General features: G+C 44.8%; 1 protein-coding gene across 1 annotated transcript in view; it reads right to left on the bottom strand.

Moving 5' to 3' along the window:
- Positions 1-13326, bottom strand: part of LOC127575302 (CUB and sushi domain-containing protein 1-like) — a 2402828-nt gene that overhangs the window by 615912 nt on the left and 1773590 nt on the right. Inside the window, 1 exon segment of the mRNA XM_052025075.1 lies at positions 935-1104. Coding sequence (XP_051881035.1) covers positions 935-1104 — 170 coding nt within the window.

Here is a 13326-nt window from a genome sequence, read left to right as displayed (position 1 = left end):
GATTCTTCACTATTAATTGACCCAAGCATCTCAATATTCAAAGATGTTATTTTGACCATGCTAAAAGCAACTTCATCTCAACACAAGGGCTCAGCGATGTAAGAATAGAAAGAGAAAGTAAGATGTTTCCGAATAATCACTGATGTTTTGGTGCAGAGGAGATGTGTGGGCTGAACTTGCAGGGGATAAAATGGAAACTCAAGCTTTTATTTCAAGGCCATTAAATGTATTATAAACTGTTTCAATTATTGGTTGTGATTGTACAGTTAGAAGAAAATAATCTATTCTTCTGTAAAACAGGAGCCAAGTTAAGTCACACAAGAGGGAAAACAAAATATATATATGTAACTAAAATGGGCTTTCTGAGTGAAGTAATAGAGAGATCGTTACACCCATGATGTTTGTACACCAAAAATAATCCCCTTTGAAACAGGTAATAAGGACGTGAGTGGGGAAAAATAAACCCAAGGCACCCTGAGGATGTGACAGGTGACAGAGAAATGCAAGGACTTTGTCTTCTTTCTCACACAGCAAGCCTGCAAGTATCTGACCAAGGCAATGGGTGGGGGGGAAGCACACCATACAAACCCTGACGTGAGATTTACATTGCCTCATTTCAGAGCCCGGCACCAAAAATCAATCATCTCACGAGAACCAGAAACTTGAAATATTCAATGCCATGATTACTCAGCCCACTTTTGGCAAACCTTTGAAAGATCACATTTAAAATGGATTTAAAATCTAATAATTTAAAGTTTGAAACATTAACAGAAACAAGTTCTTCAACTGATATTTGGCTCAAGTAGATACACTTTTAAAATTCTACTTTCAATGTATTGAAATTGTGTCTCACTGAGTGAAACCATTGATTGGAATTTGTTTGAGGAAAAAGATAAGCTCAAAGAGATGCTATATGTGTCAAGGTCACTGTTACCTTGACAAGATCACCCTCTTGAAGATTAAATGTCCTAGCACGAAGGCTGATTCCTTTCCCTGGCTGTGTCTCAATTCGGTAGATGCATTCATGATTGTTCTCGTAGTTGGCTGGGTAATTTGGTGACAGCAACGTGCCTTCCAAAGCAGTTACAGAGGCTCCGCATTCAGCTAAGTCATAAATAGAAAGTGCAAGCAATTAAAACATCTTTTAGAATGGTTAACAGGAAGAAAAAATAAAGTTAAAGCACAAATGACAACTCAATTACATAATACTTCCTGATGTACATACAGCCTATGCTATTCCCATGTAGGACCCTGCATTTAGCTTGTGCACTCAATTACACTCAGTTATGAGGGGCATAGATAGGGTAAATTCAGTCTTTTTCCCAGTGTAGGTGAATCAAGAACTGGAGGATACAGGTTGAAGGTGAGAGGGGAGAGATTTAACTGGAACTTGAGGGGCAACTTTTTCACCCAGAGGGTGGTCAGTATATGGAACGAGCTGCTGAGGAAGTGGTTGAGGCAGGTACATTCACAACATTTGAAAGGTACTTGGACAGGTACATGGAGAGGAAAGGTTCAGAGGGATATGGGTCAAATGCGAGCAGATGGGACTGGTTTAGATGGGAATCTTGGTCAGCATGGACCAGTTGGGCTGAAAGGCCTGTTTCCGTGCTCTCTGACTCTATAACTCTACAACTAATGTGTCATATAAACTCCAGCAAGAACCTAAGGCTTTGATTGAAAACAATGTCAACTGTAAAGCACCGTTAACGATCGCATTGAAGTTCACTGAGTAGATTCATGCAGCTTATTAGCTGCAAAATTAGTTATGGATAACGAGAAAATGTCCGAATATGAAGCTAGATCCCTAACTATAATGTGGAAGCTATTAACTATTAAGCCTAGTTCGATAAATTCATCATCAGTGTGTCTTTGCATAAACGCACATGCTCATGCAATGCTGACCAATGTACTGTCAGCGGAAACAAAATTTCCAGTTCATGGTATTTAATTTGGTCATAGAGTCATACAGCGCGGAAACAGGCCTTTCGGCCCAACTGGTTCATGCTGACCAAGTTTGCCATCTAAACTAATCCCATTTGCCCGTGTTTGGCTCATGTGATCCAAGAATGGATGCTCCAGTTTGTCATTGCACTGTGTTAGTTTGTATTTTCAAGTGGTGCCTGTGACTTGTATTGCTGAGAGGAAGCTGCACAAAATCTGAATTAGTTGACTGTGGAACGGTGATTCTCCAAAATTTGGCCACTGCTCTGTGACAGACAAGAGAACCATCAGTTAGGATATGCTAATAAACTGATACGCATTAACTGAGACATTGCAAATTTTATGGAGACACAAGAGACTGCAGATGCTGCAATCTGGAGCAACATACAATCTGCTGGAAAAACTCGGTGGGTCGAGCAGCATCTGTGGGAGGAAAGGAATTGTCGATGTTTCGGGTTGAAACAGAACATAGAACACTACAGCACATTACAGGCCCTTCAGCCCACAATGTTGTGCCGACATTTTATCCTGCTCTAAGATCTATCTAACCCTTCCCTCCCACATAGCCTCCTATTTTTCTATCATTCATGTGTCTATCTAAGAGTCTCTTAAATGTCCCTAATGTATCTGCCCCCACAACCTCCGCCGGCAGTGCGTTCCACACACCCACCACTCTCTGTGTAAAAAACTTACATCTGACATCCCCCTTATATTTTCCTCCAATCACCTTAAAATTATGTCCCCTCGTGTTAGCCATTGTCGCCTTGGGAAAAAGTCTCTGACTGTCCACTCGATCTATGCCTCTTATCATCTTGTACACCTCTATCAAGTCCCCCAGGACTCAATGCAGGGGTTCAACCCGAAATATCGACAATTCCTTTCCTCCCACAGATGCTCGACCCCCTGACTTCCTCCAGCAGATTGTGTGTTATTGCAAATTTTGTGTCAGTATTTTAATCACATTAATTGTGGACCTTTGCAAAAGAACTTGGACAACAATAACACAAGCAAAATTGCATCATGATTTTCCTCAAATTAAATGCATATCTCCACTTGAGTCTTATTTTTTATTTTAATTTTGCTCTTACAGTCTAAATTATCACCAAAGAATTCCGCAAATCTCCCCTGGACCCTGGTAAACACAGCCACAGCAATCAAGGATGTGTGTGTGTACAGCCATCTCCTTGGGTCTTACAAATTCTGCTTTGAACCATCTCACAGGTGCTGTGTAGTTAGAAATGAGACACATTTCCTTTCCAACTTTACTTTCCTAAATCCTTATCCTAGAATAGAGTGATGGAGTTATACAGCTTGGAAACAGGCCCTTCAGCCCAACTCGTCCATACTGGCCAAGATGCCTTCCTGAGTATGTCCCATTTGCCTGTGTTTGGCCCACATCCCTCTGAGCCTTTCCTGGCTCAAAGACAGCTTCCATCCTGCTGTTATAAGAATGTTGAATGGGCCCCTTGTATGATAAAATGGATTCTTGACTTCACAATCTACCTCATCATGTCCTTGTATGTTATTGTCTACCTGCACTGCACTTTCTGTGTAACTGTAACACAATATTCTGCATTCTGTTATTGCTTTTCTCTTATACTACCTCGATGTACTGATGTGTCAAAAAGATCTGTAAGGATTACATGCAAAATACAAGTTTGCAGATGATACCACCGTTGTAGGCCGTATCTCAAACAATGATGTGAGAGTACAGGAAGGAGATAGAGAGCTTAGTGACATGGTGTCGTGACAACAACCTTTCCCTCAATGTCAGCAAAACAAAAGAGCTGATCATTGACTTCAGGAAAGGGGGCGGTGTACATGCACCTGTCTACATCAATGGTGCTGAGATTGAGAGGGTTGATAGCTTCAAGTTCCTAGCAGTCAACATCACCAATAGCCTGTCCTGGTCCAACCACGTAAGCGCCACAGCCAAGAAAGCTCACCAGCACCTCTACTTCCTCAGGAGGCTAAAGAAATTTGGCATGTCCCCTTTGACACTCACCAACTTTTATCGATGCACCATAGAAAGCATCCTATCTGGATGCATCCCTGCTTGGTACAGCAACTGCTCTGCCCAGGACCGCAAGAAACTGCAGAGAGTTGTGGACACAGCCCAGCACATCATGGAAACCAGCCTCCCCTCCTGGGACTCTGTCTATACCTCTCGCTGTCTTGGTGAAACAGCCAGCATAATCAAAGACCCCACCCACCCGGGTCATTCTCTCTTCTCTCCTCTCCCATCAGGTGGAAAATACAGGAGCCTGAGAGCACGTAACACCAGGCTCAAGGACAGTTTCTATCCCATTGTGGTAAGACTATTGAATGGTTCCCTTATACGTTGAGATGGACTCTTGACCTCACAATCTACCTCGTTGTGACCTTGCACCTTATTGTCAACTTGCAATGCACTTCCCTGTAGCTGTGACACTTTACTCTGTACTCTGTTATTTTGTTTTACCTGTACTACCTCAATGCACTCTGTACCAACCCAATGTAACTGCACTGTGTAATGAATTGACCTGTATGATCAGTAGGCAAAACAAGTTTTTCACTGTATCTCGGTACAAATGGCAATAATAAACCAATACCAATACCAAAATACAGATTTTCTCTGTACAGGTGACAATAGTAAACCAATTACCATTTACCTGTCCAAATGCTTGAGAGATTCTCACAACAGAACCGAGCAATCACAGCCACCACACTGTGGCAGTAGTAGGCTACATCAGTTCGGTTTGAGTTACAGTATATATTGATGAAAATGTTGAACACTCAGTCAGGGAAGCAGAACTCAAATCTCAGTCTCATATTGTCAAACTCAATTTGGTCACAGCAGGTGTCTCACTTACACTCCAATGAGCAGCAGGAAAACAGGAGTAAAGTCTCAAGGAAAGGCATGCTTTGTCAGTATTGGTGAACTACTGATTTTGCAGCTTATGTCCACACCAATTACCTTTTATTGCTAATACAGCAAAAATGGCATATATTCTCACAGTGGGAGATAACGGTTTATGGCAAGACAAGATGATGTGTTCTTAATATTAAGTAGTGCCCTCCAATGTTAAAGGTATCGCCACCATTGGGGGTAAGAATATCTTTCAGATTTAAAATATGCACCTTGAGTTCCTTTGGTTCTGGCAATGATATTCATCAAAATTTAGCCCCTCCGAAAGGTCACCTGTTCCACATTTAAGAAAGACCATTGTCAAGAAAAATATTTAACAGAAAGTAAAAAATAGTTGAGATTGGACAAGAAAATGCTTTGAATAACAAGGAGCCCGGTGCAAGGGTATAGTACTAGAAGATACATTTTCCTCAAGGTAAAAACACAAGGGGTGGCTGTGTAAATACACGACATGAAAATTGGTGCAGTTGTGGATAGTAAGGACAATTGTCAAAAGCCACAGCAGGATATAGATAACCGTTGGAAATTTGGGTGGAGAAATGGCAGATGGAGTTTAGTCCACATAAATTGAGGTGATGCATTTTGGGAGGTCAAACGCAAAATAAGATACGACATTTTTATTAGTCACACGTACATCAAAACACACAGTGAAATGCATCTTTTGCGTAGAGTGTTCTGGGGGCAGCCCGCAAGTGTCGCCACACTTCCGGCGCCAACATAGCATGCCCACAACTTCCTAACCCGTACGTCTTTGGAATGTGGGAGGAAACCGGAGCACCCGGAGGAAACCCACGCAGACACGGGGAGAACGTATAAACTCCTTACAGACAGCGGCCAGAATTGAACCCAGGTCGCTGGCGCTCTAATAGCGTTATGCTGACCGCCACACTACCGTGCCTGCCCAGTATCCAGTATAAAACTATACAGTAAATGACAAGACCATTAAGAGCATTGATGTACAGAGGGATCTTACAGATCTTAGGTCCACAGCCCCCTGAAAATGGCAACACAAGTGGATAGGGTGGGAAAGAAAGTGTCGGGCATTCTTGTCTTTATTGGTTGGAGCATTGAGAATAAAAGTTGGGAAGTTATGTTGCATCTGTATAAAACTTTGGTTAAGCCACATTCGGAGTATTGTGTGCGGTTCTGGTCACTGCATTGCAGGACGTGGAGTCTTTGGAGAGGGTGCAGAAGAGGTTCACCAGGAAGCTGCCTGGATTAGAGAGCATCAGCTAGAAGGAGAGGCTGGACAAATTTTGATTGTTTTCTCTGGAGCGGTGGGGGTTGAATGGAGACCTGAGAGAAGTTGATAAAATTATGAGAAGCACAGACAGGGGAGATAGTCAGAACCTTCTACCCAGGGTGGAAATGTCAAATACTAGAGAACATAGGTTTAAGATGTGAGGGAGAGAGTTAAGAGGAGATTTGCGAGGCAGGAGTTTTTTTTTACACAGAGAGTAGTAGGTGCCTGGAACGTGTTGGCAGGAGAGGAGGTAGCAGTAGATATAATAACAATGTTTAAGATGTATTTAGACAGATATGTGAACTGGCAGAGAATAGAGTGATAGGGACCATGTGCAGGCAGATGGAATATATTTAGATTGAAATTTGGCATGTCCCCTTGATATTCACCAACTTTTATCAATGCACCATAGAAGGCATCCTATCCGGATGCATCAGGGCTTGGTACGGCAACTGCTCTGCCCGGAACTGCAAGAAACTGCAGAGAGTTGTGGACACAGCTCAGCACATCATGGAAACCAGCCTCCCCTCCATGGTCTCTGTCTACACTTCTCGCTGCCTCGGTAAAGTAGCCAACATAACCAAAGGCCCCACCCATTCGAGACATTCTCTCTTCTCCCCTCTCCCATCAGTCAGAAGATACAAAACCCTGAAAGCACACACCACCAGGCTCAAGGACAGCTTCTATCCTGCTGTTATAAGACTATTGAACAGTTCCCTTATATGATGAGATGGATTCTTGACCTCATAATCTACCTTGTTATGACCTTGCACCTTATTGTCTAGCTGCACTGCACCTTCTCTGTAGCTGTGACACTTTATTCTGCATTCTGTATTGCTTTACCTTGTACTACCTCAATGCACTGTGTAATGAAATGATCTGCATGAACGGTATGCAAAACCAGTTTTTCACTGTATCTTGGTACAGGTGACAATAATAAACCAATTCCAATCCCAATCATGCTCCTGTGCTGTACTGTTCTATGTTCCTTGTTTTATGTTCTATATCACATTGCGTTTTACTATGATGTGCAAGATGATCCCCAGTGTCCAAAGTATGATTCAAAATCTGTGATGCTTTTGCCTCTGAGGAGATGGGAGAACAGGTTATTTTCCTGGACGAGGGAGGGGTCTGGAAGAAGTTTATATCCATGATGGTGTGAATGGATTGTCAGTGGAAAGAACAGCTTGATGGCAGCTTCAACATCACTTGTGTTTTATTTCATGTTATCTATCCAGTGTGACCTACATGATGTGTGCATGTTTAAAATTAACATAAATCGAACAGACTAATTTCCCTAATCATGCTGACAGTGTTGTCTTCTCACCAGGGGAACAGGAGAAAAGCAACGCATTCTTGCACCATCTGCAGTTACCACCAAATGAACACAAGATTTCAATCATCTGTTGTATCATGTGTATAATTACTATTGTTATGTTTATTAATTTGAAATTTAATAAAAAGATTGAAAAAGAAAGAAAGAAAGAATCATCTGAACAAAACAAGCACAAGATCAAATAAAAGTGCACCTGTTTTGGCCCTTCACTCACTCCTCTGGAACATTTTTGCATGTTTTAAGCTTCTAATGTTTGGGGACTTTGACTGATTACATTTGCCCACATTAGGCCCATATCCCTCGTGGCTTTGTGCGTTTCGCTTCGGAAGACTTCGGAGCAGATAAGTTTTACTTTTTTATCTATTTTTTAATAGGGTTTTAATTATAAGGGTTAGTTTTTAATAGGGTTGTGATTATTAGGGTTAGATTTTTATAAGGTTCTTTTTTAAGTGTTTCTATAAGTCTTAGTCAGGAAGAGTGGGGGCTGGACTGCGCAGGCGCGTGACGTCGGCAGATAGGGTGCGGGCAGTTTGAAAAGCAAACCGCCATATCCAGCGGGCAGCGTCGGAGCGGGCAGCAGAGTGAGTGGGAGCAGAGTGGTCAGGTTTTGGCTTAAGGGGCTTCGGCGGTAAAGGGGCGAGGCAGGTGAGTAGCTGGTAGGTAGGTAAAGGTAAGGTTTACCTGTTATCTGTGATAAATATTTAAGTAGGAAAAACTAGGGGGAAAGAAAGGGAAATAGTTCAGATGGAGGACAGGGTGGTGTGCTGCAGCTGCTTGATGTGGGAACTCGTGGACCTTGCTGCGGTCCACGATGGCCTCATCTGCAGTAAGTGCTTGAGGCTGGAGGAACTTCGGCTCAAAATTGATGAGCTGGAGTTACAGCTTCAAGCACTGTGCGGCATCAGGGAGGGGGAGAGTTTTGTAGATACTGTCCATAAGGAGACGGTCACCCCCCTTCGAGCAGGTACTTCTAGGGTCCAGGAAGCAGATAGAAGGGTGACTGTCAGGGGAGAGAAAAGGAAAAAGAAAACGAACAGGCGGATCGAGCAGAGGAGCCCGGAGGTTGTTCCCCTCAATAACAGGTTTTCTGCTTTGGAAGCTGTTGAGGGAAATGATCTGCTGGGGCCAAGCAGCAGGAGCCAGGTCTCTGGCACTGGGACCGGTCCTGCTGCTCAGAAGGGAAGGGAGGAGAAGAGGAGGGCAGTAGTGATAGGGGACTCGATAGTCAGGGGAACAGATAGGAGGTTCCGTGGCAGTGAGCATGAATCCCGGATGGTTTGTTGCCTCCCAGATGCCAGGGTCCGGGATGTCACTGATCGGGTCCACAGGATTCTAGAGCGGGAGGGAGAACAGCCAGAAGTCGTGGTTCATGTTGGTACCAACGACATAGGTGGGAAGAGGGATGAGGTCCTGAAAAGTGAGTTAAGTGAGCTAGGCAGAAGGCTGAAGGACAGGACCTCGAGGGTAGCGATCTCGGGATTGCTGCCAGTGCCACGTGATGGTGAAGGTAGGAATAGGAGGAGGTGGCAGATAAATGTGTGGCTGAGAAGTTGGTGCAGGAGGGAGGCTTTTAGATTTTTGGATCATTGGGATCTCTTCTGGGGAAGGTGGGACCTGTACAGAGAGGACGGGTTACACCCGAACCTGAGGGGGGCCAATATCCTTGAGGCCAGGTTTGCTAGGTGGTTCAGGAGGGTTTAAACTAGTTTGTGAGGAGGAAGGGAACCGGAGGAGTAGGTCAGAGGAAGAAGGGGATGGGGAAAAGGCAGATCTGACAGGTAGAGAGGCTTTGGGGAAGGAGAAGCAGAGTACAGGCTATAAAAGTAGTAAGGTGGATGGGCTAAAGTGCATTTACTTAAATGTGAGAAGCATCAGGAATAAGGGAGATGAACTGAGAGCTTGGATAAGTACATGGGACTACGATATTGTGGCTATTACAGAGACATGGCTGACATCAGGGCAGGAATGGATATTGAATATTCCTGGTTTTCAGTGTTTTATAAGGGATAGGGAGGTGGGGAGAAGAGGAGGAGGGGTGGTGTTACTAGTCAGAGACACTGTTACAGCTGCAGAAAGGGTGGATAATGCAGAAGGATCCTCTCTAGAGTCAATATGGGTGGAAGTTAGGAACCAGAAAAGGGGCAGTTACCCTCCTGGGAGTATTCTATAGGCCCCCCGGTAGCAGTAGGGATACTGAGGACCAGATTGGGACGCAATTTTTGGAAAGATGCGAAAATAACAGGGTTATTATAATGGGAGATTTCAACTCTCCAAATATTGATTGGCACCTACTTAGTGCCAAAGGTTTAGACGGGTCGCAGTTTGTTAAGTGTGTCCAGGACGGATTCCTGACGCAGTGTGTTGACAAGCTGACGAGAGGGAATGCCATATTACATCTAGTTTTAGGTAATGAACCAGGACAGGTGACAGATCTATCAGTGGGTGAGCATTTGGGGGACAGTGTCCATTGCTCCATAACCTTTAGAATTGTCATGGATAGGGATAGGAGCAAAGAGGATGGGAAGATATTTAATTCGGGGAAGGCGAATTATGAGGCTATAAGGCGAGAACTTGGGAGGGTAAATTGGGGTGACATTTTTGAGGGGAAATGTACTATGGAGATGTGGTCGATGTCCAGGGATCTCTTGCAGGATGTTAGGAATAAATTTGTCCCGGCGAGGCAGAGAAGGAATGGTAGGGTGAAGGAACCGTGGGTGACGAGAGAGGTGAAACAACTAGTTAGGAAGAAGAGGGCAGCATACATAAGGTGTAAGCAGCAAGGATCGGACAGGGCTCGTGAGGAATATAGAGTAACAAGGAAGGAACTTAAGAAAGGGCTGAGGAGACCGAGAAGGGGACATGAAAAGGCTTTGGCGAGTAGGGTTAAGGAGAATCCCAAGGCTTTTTTCTTGTACGTGAAGAGCAGAAGGATGGCTAGGGTAAAGGTAGGTCCGATTAAAGACAAAGGTGGGAGGATGTGCCTGGAAGCTGTGGAAGTGGGTGAGGTTCTCAATGAATACTTCTCTTCAGTATTCACCAAGGAGAGGGGTCTTGATGAAGCTGAGGACAGTGTTGGTGAGGGTAATGTTCTAGAGTATGTAGATATTAAGTGAGACGATGTGTTGGAGTTGTTAGAAAATATTAGGACAGATAAGTCCCCGGGGCCTGACGGAATATTCCCCAGGCTGCTTCGTGAGGCGAGGGAGGAGATTACTGAACCGTTGGTTAGGATCTTTGAGTCCTCGTTGTCAACAGGGATGGTACCGGAGGATTGGAGGGTGGCAAATGTTGTCCCCTTATTCAAGAAAGGTAGGAGGGATAGTGCAGGGAATTACAGACCGGTGAGCCTTACGTCTGTGGTGAGTAAGCTGTTCGAAAGGATTCTAAGAGATAGGATCTATGAGCATTTGGAGAAACATGGACTGATTAGGGACAGCCAGCATGGCTTTATGAAGGGAAGATCTTGCCTCACAAGCCTGATACGGTTCTTTGAGGAGGTGACCAGGAAGCTTGATGAGGGTGGTGCAGTGGATGTGGTCTACATGGATTTTAGTAAGGTGTTTGACAAGGTTCCGCATGGTAGGCTTCTTCAGAAGGTCAGAGGCCAAGGGATCCAGGGAGGCTTGGCCGTGTGGATTCAAAATTGGCTTGTGTATAGAAAGCAGAGGGTTGTGGTGGAGGGAGTGCATTCGGATTGGAGGGCTGTGACTAGTGGTGTCCCGCAGGGATCAGTTCTGGGACCTCTACTTATTGTGATATTTATTAATGACTTAGATGAGGGGGTGGAAGGCTGGGTTAGCAAGTTTGCAGATGACACAAAGATCGGTGGTGTTGTGGATAGTGTGGAGGGCTGTAGAAGCTTACAGAGGAATATTGATAGGATGCAGAGATGGAGTTCAATCCGGAGAAGTGTGAGGTGGTACACTTTGGAAGGACAAACTCCAAAGGCAGAGTACAAGGTAAATGGTAAGATTCTGGGCAGTGTAGAGGAGCAGAGGGACCTGGGGGTTCATATCCACAGATCACTGAAAGTTGCCACACAGGTGGATAGGGTAGTTAAGAAAGCTTATGGGATGTTAGCTTTCATAAGTCGGGGGATCGAATTTAAGAGCCACGAAGTAATGATGCAGCTTTAGAAAACTCTGGTTAGGCCACACTCAGAGTACTGTGTCCAGTTCTGGTCGCCTCATTATAGGAAGGATGTGGAGGCGTTGGAAAGGGTGCAGAGGAGATTTACCGGGATGCTGCCTGGATTGGAGAGTATGGATTATGAGGAGAGACTAAAGGAGCTAGGGCTTTACTCATTGGAGAGAAGGAGGATGAGAGGAGACATGATAGAGGTGTACAAGACATTGAGAGGAATAGATAGAGTGGACAGCCAGCTCCTCTTCCCCAGGCGCCAATGCTCAAGACAAGAGGACATGGCTTTAAGGTATTGGGTGGGAATGTCAAGGGTGATGTCAGAGGGAGGTTTTTCACCCAGAGAGTGGTTGGTGCATGGAATGCGCTGCCTGGGGTGGTGGTGGAGGCTAATACATTGGTCAAGTTCAAGAGATTGTTAGATAAGCATATGGAGGAATTTAAGATAGAAGGATATGTGGGAGGAAGGGGTTAGATAGTCTTAGGTGTGGTTTGAAGGGCGGCACAACATGGTGGGCCGAAGGGCCTGTTTTGTGCTGTATTGTTCTTTGGTTCTATGGTTCCCTCTCATCATTTCCTAACCAAGTACTTGTCCAAATGCCTTTTAAGCACTGTAATTGGATCTGCCTCCGTCACCTTCTCTGGCAGCTCGTTCCAAATATCCACACCCTCTCTGTGGAGAGATTTACTGGTCAGATCTCCCATCTAACAGTAAATCTGTGCCCTCTAGTTGTAGACTTCCCTGCCCTGGGAAATGATTCTGACTATTTACCCTACCTATGCCCCCCATGATTTTGTAAACCCCTATAAGGTCACCCCTCAGCCTCCAGAGTCTCCACCAGGTTTCACCCCACCAGGTTCAAGAACAGCTACTTCCCTTCAACCATTCGGTTCTTGAACCAACCAGCACAACCCTACTCACTACCTCAATATAGCTACACTATGACCACTTTGCACTGCAGCGGACTTAGTTTTTTTTTGTTCTAATTGTGTTCTTTCTTGTAAAAATTGTGCATAATTTAAGTTTAATTTATGCTTTTCTTGTGAATGCTGCTTATCTGATGCTCTGTGCCTGTGATGCTGCTGCAAGTAAGTTTTTCATTGCACCTGTGCACACATGGACTTGTGCATCTGACAATGAACTCGACTCTGACTTGAACTGCAGCTCTCCATTCCAGGCAACATCCTGGTGAATCTCTTCTGCACATTGTCTATTGCTGCCACACCCTTCCTGTAGTGTGACGACCAGAACTGTCGACAATACTCTGAGTATGGTCTAATCAACATTTCATGCAATTGCAACATTGCCTCCCAACTCAATGCTTTGGCCTATGAAGGCAAGCATACCAAATGCCTTTTTCACTACCCTACTCACCATGGGTGAGAGAGTGAACACGAGGAAAGCACCTGGCCCAGATGGTGTCCCGGGCCATGTGCTCAGATCTTGTGCTGATCAGCTGGCAGAAGTATTTGCGGACATATTCAACCTCTCCCTGCTTCAAGCTCAGGTTCCCTCCTGTTTTAGGAAGATCACTATCATCCCGGTACCAAAGAAAAGCAAGGTAACACGCCTCAATGACTACCGACCAGTGGCTCTGACATTCACCATCATGAAGTGCTTTGAGAGGTTGGTCATGGCACGCATCAGCTCCAGCCTACCAGACAACCTGGACCCATTGCAATTCACCTATCGGTGAAACAGGTCTACAGCGGATGCCATCTCCCTGGCCCTACACTCAGCCCTGGAGCATCTGG

Source organism: Pristis pectinata, chromosome 10, assembly GCF_009764475.1.
Source record: "Pristis pectinata isolate sPriPec2 chromosome 10, sPriPec2.1.pri, whole genome shotgun sequence".
Taxonomy (NCBI): Eukaryota; Metazoa; Chordata; class Chondrichthyes; order Rhinopristiformes; family Pristidae; genus Pristis; species Pristis pectinata.
Note: the sequence above shows the minus strand (reverse complement) of the source record. Positions and strands in the feature narration are given on the sequence as shown.